Below are 12,343 nucleotides of genomic sequence, written 5' to 3'. Positions count from 1 at the left end.
GCGTGAATGGTCACACTTAGTTTGGTTTTTGTTTTTGTTTTAAGTAAGCTCTATAGCCAATGTGGGGCTTGAATACATGACCTCAAGAGATCGAGAGTCACATGCTCTACCAAAGGAGCCATCCAGGCACCCCTGGTCACACTTATTCTATAAGCAAATAACACTAAAATTAATACCATATCATAAATATCAATAAAGTACTTCAGTGGAAAGAATACTGAAGTCCTGAGGTCCAGTTTTTTTGTTTTTTTAAGATTTTATTTTTAAGTAATCTCTATACCCAACATGGGCCCATATTCACAACCCTGAGATAAAGAATGGCATGCTTTCCCAACTAAGCCAGTCAGGGCACCCCATGGCATTGATATTTTTAAAAGGTTCTCCAAATAATTCACATCATGATCGAGAGCCACTAATACTAAAGCAAAATTGATAAATGACCAAGAGATTCTGAAATTCATAAAGTAAAAAGAAAAATCTGAATTTTCTTTTTTGTGAAATTAAGCTAAAACACTGATGATACATTTCCTATGAGTTTAAATTATAAGGTCAGTTCACAAGAGCAACTCTAGACTTATGGGGTTTTTGCTAATTAAATTCTACATTTAAAAAAGCTCTTTAAATGTTAGTCTCTCAGCTTGTAGAAATAAATCCTCATCCCCAGCCAAGTGATTCAACTATCATATAAACCTATCATCAACGATGTGCAAGGAGCTGTGGTAGGTGTTAGAAGGGGTTACAAAGATGGGAATATAATGCTGTTGAAGACAGAGCCATGGCTCTGGGTGTGGGGAGAGATTTTGTGACGACTGGGAATAAGTACACAACTAAGAAGGCCAGGAGAGAGACAAGAATATACTTTAGATGTGGAATGAAAGGATAGGCTTTAAGTTTTCCTGGAACCAGGAAAAAATATTATATAAAAACACAGCTAAGGCTCTATAAAGAATGTGACCATTGAGATAAGTTTGAAGAATGGATAAGATATTCTGAGACAGAGCACGAGCAGGGGAGGCGCAGAGAAAGAGAGAGACACAGAATCTGAAGCTGGCTCCAGGCTCTGAGCTGTCAGCACAGAGCCCGGGGCTTGAACTGAGGAATGGCAAGATCATGACCTGAGCTGAAGTCAGATGCTTAACTGACTGAGCAACCCAGGTGCCCTTGGATAGGATTTTTAACTCTTTTATGGCTGTATTCCCTTCCATTAAAAAAAGTAGCAACTGCTGACAGTAAAAAGCTCAAGCAATACAAAAGTGACTTTAGGAGAAAAAAAGTAAGTTTCCTGTCTTTCCCTTCCAGGTATAACTGTTAAGAATTCCAGTTTTAAAGGGCACCTGGGTGGCTTAGTAGGTTAGGCGTCCGACTACGGCTCAGGTCATGATGATCTCACACGGCTGGTGAGTTCGGGCTTTGTGCTGACAGCTCAGAGCCTGGAGCCTGCTTTGGGTTTTGTGTGTCTCTCTCTCTGCCCCTCCCCTACTCATATTCTGTCTCTCTTTCCTTCAAAAATAAACATTAAAAAAAAACCCAAGAATTTCAGTTTTAAGAGGGAGCAGGTGATATGGTAAGGAAGATACAGAGGGAGCAATGGTAGAGGTAAGTTAGGACAACAAGGCATAGAAGAGCTTGGAAGGAGGTTAGGAAGATGATACAGGAAGATGGTATACCTGAGGAGGCCTAATGGGGCCATATTGTGCGGAAACTATGCTTCCAACAGCAGACTATGCTTGGACTACTTAAAACAGTCCAAGTAATACGTAAATAAAGGGTGTGCCTTCCTTCTCAAAAACTTGCCATGTGAGTTACGCCCTTATGTTTCCTTTATATGCAATTGTGCCAAAGGATCAAACATTTATGTTGTTAATTTTGAGGTTTTTTGAAAGTTAAGTCTATGCCAGCAGTATACTAAGCACTTTGTATAAATTATCTCATTTCCTCATTTAATAATCACAACAACACTATGAAGTAGGTAATATTAGTGTCCATTTTATAGGTAAGAAAACGGAGGCTTAGAAAGTTAAGTAACTTGCCCGAAATCACATAGCTATCGCACAGAATAGGTATATAGAACCAGGGAGTCTGATTCTAGAGCAAAAGATTAGACACCAGATTTAAACAATCTCAGAGCTGAGAGGTACCTGATAAACAAATACGGGACAGTACTGGTATCAAGGTCTACAGCAATTTATCCTTTATCTAAGATGGCCCTGGTAAAAGTTATTCATTCAACACAATTACTGACAGCCTAACCATTATGGAGTTATCCTAGTAAAAGAGTAATGTAAGTTTCCTAGAGAAGTTCCAAATACACCTATTAAATTGTAAATTAAATATTTAAGGGCAAAGGCAGTAAAATGAGTGATTAACATGCCATAGGAAAAGCCTGTCCAAAAACAGGTATGGAATAAACCTGAGGGTATTATGTCATCATATTTCAAGTTATTATATGTTTTAGTTACCACAACTAAAAATTAAATCACTTAGTAATTAAAGGTTACCTCAGACTTACCAGTTGCTTCTTCATCAAAGCAAGCAAAAGCATTTCTGATGACATCTTCTGGATCTGTGCCATTTAACTTCTCACCGAACATCGTGAGAAACATGGTGAAATTTATGGGCCCTGGAGCCTCATTCATCATGGCATCCAGATACTCATCAGTTGGATTTTTCCCTGAATAAAAAAGAGGGTCATAATTTTATTTACATCACAAAATGCATCAAGTAATCATCACAGTAAACTTTTTGACAAGAAAGATTATCATTTATGTAGTTTGCTGTGTATTCATAATAGCAAAACTATTTGGGAAAAAGTCTTCTCAGTGAATAAGGCCTGTATTAAGAGTCTAGAGATAGTATGCTATTCTATTGGGATGACAGGAGGAATAACATTGCTCTCATAATCAGTATCAGTGTTTGCAACACACACACACACACACAAACACACAAACACAGCTGGCCCCCAGCCCAATCCTGAGGCCTGTCCAGAAACTTGCAGGTGGTCCAAGGGCCACACTTTGGGAAACACTGTTCCAGACTCTGAATCTTAGTAAACTACAGCATCATTAGACTGGCTTCACAGGCATTACAGAAATTCTCTTTATAATATTAAAGTTGATCATTACCCAGGGAGGCAAGCATGTCATGCAAATCTTCCTTGTCAATGAAACCATCTCTGTTCTGATCAATCATGTTGAAGGCCTCTTTGAATTCCTGAATCTGTGACTGGTCAAACATGGCAAACACATTGGATGTTGCGCGCTGCGGGCGCTTCTTGGTGGTCTTGGTCTTTGCCCTTTTGCTCGACATGGTGGTGGTTAAATCCTAATTAGGAAGGGAAATATACAAAACACAAAGATTAATAAAAACTAAGCTGCATCAAACTTCCTGACATGTCTGAGCTACTTAGAGATGTGCCTAAAAACTACTCAGCAGGGCAGTATCACTTAGCAAACATCTGTCTCTACTAATCAATACTCTTACTCACAGAACCAAACTACAAAGAGAAAAACCAGACTCAACTTTGAGTTCACTCACCCTTAGTAGTCATAACATCTAATGAACAGTCCATCACTAACTTCAAATTCCAAACTGTAACTCACATAATTCAAAGCTCAGAGCATATCAACAAGATTGCATGTCCCCTGTGCTGCAGCATAGCCAGGTAAGTACTGGTTTTACACTTGGGGAAACAGTACTGGTTTTATACTTCAGTGCTGTGGCAGTACTGGGGAATACTAATTCATCTTCAACAAGTCTTTCCCACAGCCCTAGCCTAAACTAGCCGTCCCATTCTCAGGTAGACAGAAAGTAGGAAGGAAGACTAATTGATGGAACAGGTCTTCATCTCTTAATCTCCATTGTCAAATAGCATTCTTCCACTCGCAACTAACAATTTTCTTGCACTCTCACTTCTGGAATCAAAGTAGCTCATGAAAGAGATTTGTTGAAAAGCTAACTGGAAAGTCTAAAAAAACTATGAATTCACCTGTAAGTTGTACAGATACGTCCACTCTGTCAAAACCAATTTCTTGCACAGAGCCAAGCTAAGTCCCTTGAGGTGTGACTAAATTCTCTAAACAAAAGCCATAGCGCAACAGTTTTTAAAGCTATTTATTTGTTTTAAGTTTTAGAAAACATGTTAAGAGCTAAGGAAACTACCTTTACTCTCTAATAATCTAAATTTATCCCTGTAAAATTCAAGTTAAAAATAAAAAGAATGCCTAATAACAACTGAAATGGAAAGGCAATTTTCTTTTCAGCACTCAATCTTTAAAAGACTATAAAAATCTGTTTGATGTCAAAAAGCCCACAGTCCTCAGATAACAAAATGTTACCGTACCATCCTTCAGAGCTGAGGTGGCGATGGTAGTCGGCAAAACCTCTAACCAGCGAGACTAGGTCACTGTATTGAGTTATATTCTTCCAAGCAGGACTAAAATAGGCACTACTGATTTCACTCTCTGACCAGGATAACAATTTTAAAGCTTACGTTCTGAAAACAACATTTAGCTATGATGTAGCAAAACACTATGCCCTTGCTCTAAAAATAAATCTGTGGCCTGCAAAGAATGAAGCATTACCTAGATCTCCCGCAAAGTGACCTTAGAACACAATGCTTCCTATGAGCTTAAAAAGTTGTTTCCTACATTCTTCCCGATTATACCACATCACCCAGACTAAATTCAATTATAGAAATAATTAGAAAAGCTCTGCCTCAGATTTTTTTAAAAAGCTAAATCTGTTCTCAGATTTTAGTAGGAAATTCCACAAAGGAGAGTCACAAATTCCAGTCCATCCAATATAGCACTCAGTGATACACTGGAATGTGCTGTTGGTAAGATATACCCTACGCGACCCAGAAGTTATGATACACACTCCTCCCTAATTTCCAAGTTTCCTTTAATCACAATTTGTGTGGCTGCCTTTGGAAATTTATCAGCACCATGGATGCCTATTTTCATTCTGTAACACCTTTTGGGGCAGCAAATACCATTGTTATCTAATTTTTCCCTCTATTCTAAATGTACTTTTAAAAACTAGAAAGTTACAGTGTATATTATTCCACCATCTTTTAACTGTACTCAAGAACTTGGGGTGAGTGATCCAGATGTAATGAGTGACACATATTTACCAGTCCACCTCTCTTTGCTGTGTCTTTGCAAATCAAAGCATGTCTTTAAAAATCATCGGTTTTGTTTGACAACATTGTCTTCCCTTCATGAGGCAGGAATGTCAGTTATTTTAAGAACAAAGAAACTGATGAGAATTCTAGGTCAAATGGTTGACACATTTTTTAATCTATAAAAACTCAGAATACTAAATTTGATGGGAGGCCTCTAGGTACCTTTGCATATATATATTTGAATTTTAAATCATTTCCCATTATGATTCTTTTAATCATGCATTCTTTAAATTTGTATTCATTGTAAAAACGGTTTGTAAAAGTTATAAAGGTTTTTTTTTTCTCCCTTTGGTCAGCACTGACAGTGGTCTTTCACAGAACTTTAGCTCAATCAATACTTAATCATCAATCTTTAATTTTTTTTTTTCAACGTTTTTTATTTATTTTTGGGACAGAGAGAGACAGAGCGTGAACAGGGGAGGGGCAGAGAGAGAGGGAGACACAGAATCGGAAACAGGCTCCAGGCTCCGAGCCATCAGCCCAGAGCCTGACGCGGGGCTCGAACTCACGGACCGCGAGATCGTGACCTGGCTGAAGTCGGACGTTTAACCGACTGCGCCACCCAGGCGCCCCTTAATCATCAATCTTTAATATGATCGATGAATTATACCAAAATGCATCAAATGTCACTAGTGTTGAAAACTACTTAAGAATTAAATGTAAGGCAATTGTCCTATCTTAAAAAGGTTAAAATATAGTTGGGGAAGCAACTATAAAGAAATGAAATGAGGGGTGCATGGATGGCTCAGTCAGTTGAGCGTCCAATTTTGGCTCAGGTCATGATCTCACAATTTGTGAGTTTGAGACCCACATTGGGGTGGCTGTTGTCAGCGCGGGGCGCACTTTGGATCCTCTGTTCCCCCCTCTCACTGCCCCTGCCCAGCTCGCGCTCTTGCTCTCAAAAATAAATATACATTAAAAAAAAAAAAAAAAAAAAAGGAAATGAACTGATTGGTTAAATTTATGAAATGACACATAGTTTTCATTCCTGAAGAACTCTCAAGTTAAAACAATGTGTGACAATGAAAAATAACTCAAAGGTGATACATGATTATTAAATACTGTGAGTTGAGGAAGATCTTTGTTTCTAAAAGATCGAGATGGTGGGGGAAGACCCTGAAAAATCTTGTACCATTTAGAAGCTAAGAGAAATCCTTAGAATTAAGAGATTCAGACGTTAGTTTTAATTCTAAAAAATTAAGATAGTTACTTCTACCAAAAGCTGGTAGTATAATGTTAAGACAAGTTACTACCTGGGCCTTTTTCAAGGAGGTTGTGCTCTTGTCTATGAGTTTATCTCCCACCAGAAACTGGTAGCCTTTCAGCAATAGGGAGTTCAGCCTCACAGTAAGTTGTTCTAAAATACAGAAAATGTAGGGGCTCCTGGTTGGCTCAGTCGATGGACTGTGCAACTCTTGATCTTGGGGTTGTGAGTTCAAGCCCCACGTTCGGTGTGGAGATTACTTAGAAAAAGAAAATAAAATCTTTACGGTAAGGAAAGCGTGGTTAAGTTTTTCCTAACAAACTAAAAGTATGGGTGGAATAAACACTGATGAAGAGGGAGCCATATCAGGAACAGTGCTATGATCACAAAGAGCATATCACTTATGGTATTGTCACTGTCCTCCTTGCTATGATTCTAGTTTGTTATCCATTTTGACTTTCCCCAAACAAGCAAGACTGTAACTCTCTTTATGTAACAAACAAATGCACAACTCATAGAAATCTAGGAAGCTAGGGTAAAAAACACTGAAAACATTTCATGCATCAATGTAAATATTCTTTATTTAGGATGGGAAGATGTAAGCATCTGAGATTTTCAAGTTATAGGATTCTCACTCATTCAAAGTTAGAGTCTGGAGTTTATTTCTGAAGCATTTAATGAAAGCTCTTTCATGTGAAGGCATATTTGTTGTATTAAACTTTAAAGCAGGGAAACTTGCAGAGCAGGCCTCTATGAAAAATGAAAGGATTTCAGATGCACAAGAAAGTGAATGAAACATAGTCAATGGTGGTCAAGAATATTCAGTTTACAGATCTAAAGGAGTATAACCTTGTTTTAAATCAGGGGACGTAAGTGTTGGTAGCAATGAATTTGGGGGTGTTTTAGCATGATCAAATAGGAAGAAACTCAATTCAGGGTTATGACAAAAGAAGGGATACAAATCAAGTAAGGAAAATATTAGACTAGATTAAGTGGTAGAAGTAAAGGTCCTCAAAGTCTTTTTCCACACACCGAGGGCAACCAGAAGATTTTTCAGCATCTCAAGATATACTATGGTTTCATTTATAAAATAATATTAATCCATACTAATATTACACTTTGTTACTCTAGTTAGAATTCTAGAGTCTAGCATTTATAAAGTGGTAATAGATATAAAATAATCTAGAGATGTTTCTTCTACAGAACTGATACTACAACTGGTAGTATCCTAGGAAGTATGATACATTCTTTAAAGAAAAACTCCCATCTTTGAAAACACTTCCTAATGTGGTAGCTTGTAGTATCTTTTTTCCAAATCCAGACCAAATTTCCTACCTCATTTATCAACGTACTTCCCCCTGAAGCGAAGTTTATGCGATTTTTTTTGGTGCCATCCCCAGTTTTTTTAAAAATGTATTTTCAGGTTAATGCTTCTGTTCCAAATGAAGCGAGCTTTCAACTCCTATGCAAACTTCCGGTTAAAGGTAGGATTAGATCTCTTAGCCACACCCAAAAAGTTCTTAGCACTTGACAAAGGCAATTAATTAGTTGTCAAGGTTCACATGCCAGTAAATGCTCACTCTTGAAAACGGAAAGCTTTTCTTGTTAAGTTTTATCAAAAGCCTTCCAGAACATGAAACAAATAGTTTTAAAAAACATTCACTTTCTTCACCTTCAGATAGAAAACATTTTCCACTTAAGTTAAAATCTCAACTGAACGCATATTTGTTCCAAAGTTCTGCTTTAAGAACTGATATATACTTTCATATACCAGCTCAACTACTTTAAAAGGAAACACTCTGGCAAACTGACAATAACCCGAGGTCTCCACCCAAAAAGGTACATGGTATTGTATTTTGGAGTTTTCTCAAACGGCAGACTACACCCTCAACCCCTCTTTGTAAATTATCACTTAAAAAAAAAAGTTCTAATTACAGAAATGGATGCTGAGCTGAGGAAGCTGCTAATTTGAGTTGGTTATTCCTACTAAACGTAGCCACACAGCTGCGACAACAGCTGCAGCACAGCAGACACTGGGCTTCGGTTTTTGCGCAAACTCTCTTGAATCCGGCAAGTTTACGTTAGAAACTAAACATAGTCCAGGAGTCAGCGCCGCGGGGTTCGGGTTTCGCAGGCCCGGCTGTCGCCCAAGATCGCGGCGCCAGAGAGCTAAACCACACTCCTCTAGCTCCGACTTTGGGCAAAGGGACAAAGTCCGCGCCTCGGCTACTTCCGGGCGTGGCCTTCGATCCCAGAGCTGGCCCTTGGGCTCGAAACAAGGAACCCGCCAGTACACCTGCCCAGGTGCACTCCCCGGCTCCGGTGGCCCGCTACTGCCGTCCCAGCCGCCCCGTCGAGATGGGCCCCCGCGATGGGCCTCGCGCACCTTATGGCGGGCACCACTCACCCTGCACAGCCGCAAGAATCCCAGCACTTCGGTAACCCCTTCGCTGCCCTCGCTGCCGCTATCAGCACTCTTCTACTCCCACAGCCCCCTAAAACCAACACTTCCGGCCTCCGCTTAGCAAACCGGAAGGAAGCCTAGTCACCATTGTCGGCCGACAGAGTGGGCCTGACTTAATAGAAAGACGACGGGTGGGGGGAGTTGCCAGTGTCCTAGGAGGGCGCAATTTTGAACGAGTGCACAGGAAGGAGCAAAAAGCGGGCGACTTAGAACACAGAAGAATGTGTAACGGTTCGTTCGTGTAATTGTTCTACTGGGTTTCCATATTTTTGTACCTCTTCTTACAATGTAGGCTTTTTCCCCCCTTTCCTGTTGGTAAATGGGTGAGCCTGCCCTGTGGGTTTGCCTCCCTGCACATTCCAGGGCACGTCCAGGGGCGGGGCCTGGCAAGCCCAAGTCCTTGTAGGGAAATAGCGCAGAGGGCTGCGCGGCCCACGTGACCCGCGCCCGCGCTTCCCCCAGGGCCAGACCCGGCCGCCGGACGGTCGTGCGCCTGCGCGCGGGACTCACTCAGGGCGTGGGTCTCTGTGAGGTCTACGGGTAGGAGGTTCTATGTCTGTGCACTGTGCTGTTTCGAAGGGTCCCACCCCTTATACATTGGAGCAAACTTTCCTAAGTCCCCAGGGCCCTCAGCCAAGCGGCCACTACTTTTTTTTTGGCCCAGGCGGATGTCATGAGGTCACGGATGATGAAGATTTCCTCCCTCTTCAAAACCGTTTGCTGTTTTTCCCACCAGAGCCCCGGTTAACAAGGGAAGTCGGGATCTGACTAGGAGGGAAGACAGGCGACCAGCAAGAGCTAACTAAATCTTGCCCCAATCTCTCACTGTGAAGCGGACTTGCGGCTTGGTGAAAATAGGGATTAAAAAGTGCGGCCTATCTTTTCTCAGCTCTCCTTTTCTTGGACAGCTTCTAACAATGCATCTTGTTAAAGGAAAGCCCGCCCCAGTTCTGTCCTCTGTCCTTTTCCATCCAGAGTCTGGTGAGGAAGAGAAGACTGTGGTGCTCACGGTCACCTCAGCTCTCTGAGCTCAACTACAAAAGGAGTGAGTTGGACCGATATTACTCAGGATCGTCATCCCAGCCCTGAGGTTCAGTGCCTAGTTTGGCTCACGTGGCCAGAACAGTTCTGACGTTGGGGGTGGCTGTGGTTTTGGCCTCTCACTTGAATCACCCTGCTAAAAGGAAGCTAAAAGTTGCATTATTATGTATTCTGAATATTAACACACTGCAACTTCCAGGACCTCAGGAGCATTTTATCTACTAACCAATAGCATATTCCAAGGTTAACATTGAGGTAAAAATCACTGAAAAATAAATAACTGCCCTAATTCTTTGTGGGAGTGAAAAATATGGGAAAAAAATCCTAATCTTTGTGGGAGTGACACAAAGATGATTAGTTTCCTAAGTGGCCTTGATATTAAGAATCACGGGGGTGCTGGTAAAAATTCAAAATGCTGGGTGCCTTATCTCCAACCTAATGATTCAGAATCGTTTTAGAGCAAGTCCTGTGAAGCCATCTGTATAACTGGGGTCCTAAGGAACTCTTAACACTTGGGGATACAGAGCTAGGCAGCTTAGGGCCTAAGACCTAGGCAGCGGCAGGCCAAGTCCAGATGGCTTAGAGGTAGGGGTACCGCAGTTTGGTTTTGGAGTCTGACTTGGGCAGCAGTGTGAGCACCCTGCAGTGCACTCGCACCTCCACTGAGTGGTGACCTGCCACCACGGAGACCTGGAGGCTTCCAACTACTGTCCTTGTCTTCAGAAAGAAAACTTGAACCCACAATGAAATAGTTTAGTCTTCTCAGCTCAGAAGGAAGCAGCAGCATTCTTTTGCTTTTCTAAGTGTCAGATAATTGCCTTGTTTGCCTTGTTTCTTTCCTCTCAATCAGTCAACAGGTATTATACAGCCCCTGTATTTCCAAGTGTTGTGGTGGGTGTTGTGGTTTATGCTGTTTGAAATAGAATAAAGCTGCTAGCTCTGGGGTTGGCGGAGAGGGAGTAGAAAGGATTGCAAAGGCACAAGGGGTGTCAGGGAACAGTTTGTAAAACAGATCGTTACAGTATAATTGCATAAGGCCCATAGAAGGAACATGGGAAGAAATAAACCTGTGTGGGGATTTGTGGAAGGTGGCCCCTAGAGGACTTTTGAAGAGCTGATTCTAAAAGTCAATGGGGAAGGGCACCTGGCTGGCTAAGTCTGTAGAGCATGTGACTCTCGATCTGGGGTGGTGAGGTCAAGCCCCCACATTGGGCATAGAGCTTATTTAAAAAAAAAAAAGGAATTAAAAATAAAAATTAAAAGTTAAAAAAAGGCCAGTGGGGAAAGAGAGGAGAGGTTCCAGGCAAATGGAGGAGCATGCTTAATTGTCTAAAGGTGATCAGAGAAACTGGGTGATTGAAGAGGAATAGGAATTGTGTGGTCAGTGTTCATTCATTCCTTTATTCATTCCACAAGTAACTCTGGGTACACAAAGGTTAGCAAGAAACTGTGGAAAAATAAAAACCTTGATAAAATGTTTTTCACATTTTCACATGCATCTAATATATTGATACTTGTTTTAATGATTGGACCCACTGCCAAAGACCTCTGACTCTATGTCTCTATTCTTCTGACCCCATAAGAGATTTTTGCCTTCAGGTAACAATCTCCTTTTTACCTTAACTTTAGAGACTTGGGTTCTGCATCATATCCGCTCTTCAGCCTACTGAGTAACACTGAGGGCAAATCACTCAGCTGACCTCAGCCTCAATTTTCTGATTTGTAAAATGGGGATAACATCTTCCTGCCTACTTGATAGAGTTTCCTGATTAAATGAGATAGTTTATGTGAAAGGTCTTATTAAGTATAGAACAGTGGCTTTCAAACTTTTGATTAAAACTTGCTGTATGAAATTTATATCACTAAATAATATGTACGTTTTATTGAGTACGTACAATGTTTTCTAAGATTTCTATTTCAAAATTGGGCCATTTAACTTTTTTCCCATTCTGACTTCTTTATTGTACAGCTTTACTTTTTTTTTATTAATTTATTTTCAAGTTAGTTAACTTACAGTGCAGAACCCAGTGATTCATCTCTTACATGTGACACCCAGTGCTCATCCAGAAAAGTGCACTCCTTAATGCCCATTACCCATTTAACCCACCTTCCCACCTCACCTCTCTCCAGCAACCCTCAGTTTGTTCTCTGTATTTAAGAGTCTCTTATGATTTGCCTCCCCCTCTGTTTTATTGTATTTTTCCTTCCCTTCCCTTATGTTCATCTGTTGAGTTTCTTCAGATTCCACATATGAGTGAAATCATATATTTGTCTTTCTCTGATTGACTTATTTTGCTGAGTATAATACCCTCTAGTTCTATCCACTTTGTTGCAAATGGCAGGATTTCATTGTTTTTCATCGCTGAATAGTATTCCATTGTATGTATGTGGGTGTATGTGTGTGTATGCAGATATATATATATATATATATATATATATATATATATATATA

General features: G+C 40.5%; 2 protein-coding genes across 9 annotated transcripts in view; one reads left to right on the top strand and one right to left on the bottom strand.

The window, feature by feature from the left end:
• Positions 1–8,933, bottom strand: part of LOC125914431 (myosin regulatory light polypeptide 9) — a 33,290-nt gene extending 24,357 nt beyond the window's left edge. Inside the window, exons 1-3 of one of the 2 annotated variants that reach the window (XM_049619695.1) lie at positions 8,794–8,933; positions 3,123–3,321; positions 2,510–2,671 (exon numbers count right to left, since the gene is read on the bottom strand). In XM_049619695.1, the coding sequence (XP_049475652.1) occupies positions 2,510–2,671; positions 3,123–3,306 (346 nt within the window). In that variant the 5' untranslated portion in view covers positions 3,307–3,321; positions 8,794–8,933. The remainder of the gene's footprint in view (positions 1–2,509; positions 2,672–3,122; positions 3,322–8,793) is intronic. The other variant, XM_049619694.1, reaches the window with a different exon arrangement.
• Positions 8,934–9,304: 371 nt separating this feature from the next.
• The window catches only part of MYOM1 (myomesin 1), a 168,652-nt gene continuing 165,613 nt past the window's right edge, over positions 9,305–12,343 (top strand). For 4 of the 7 annotated variants that reach the window (XR_007455300.1, XR_007455299.1, XM_049619690.1 and 1 more), the window contains exon 1: positions 9,397–10,146. The gene's annotated coding sequence lies outside the window, so the exon portion shown is untranslated. The other 3 variants (XM_049619691.1, XM_049619689.1, XM_049619687.1) reach the window with 3 other exon arrangements.

This window comes from Panthera uncia (assembly GCF_023721935.1).
Source record: "Panthera uncia isolate 11264 chromosome D3 unlocalized genomic scaffold, Puncia_PCG_1.0 HiC_scaffold_8, whole genome shotgun sequence".
Taxonomy (NCBI): Eukaryota; Metazoa; Chordata; class Mammalia; order Carnivora; family Felidae; genus Panthera; species Panthera uncia.
Note: the sequence above shows the minus strand (reverse complement) of the source record. Positions and strands in the feature narration are given on the sequence as shown.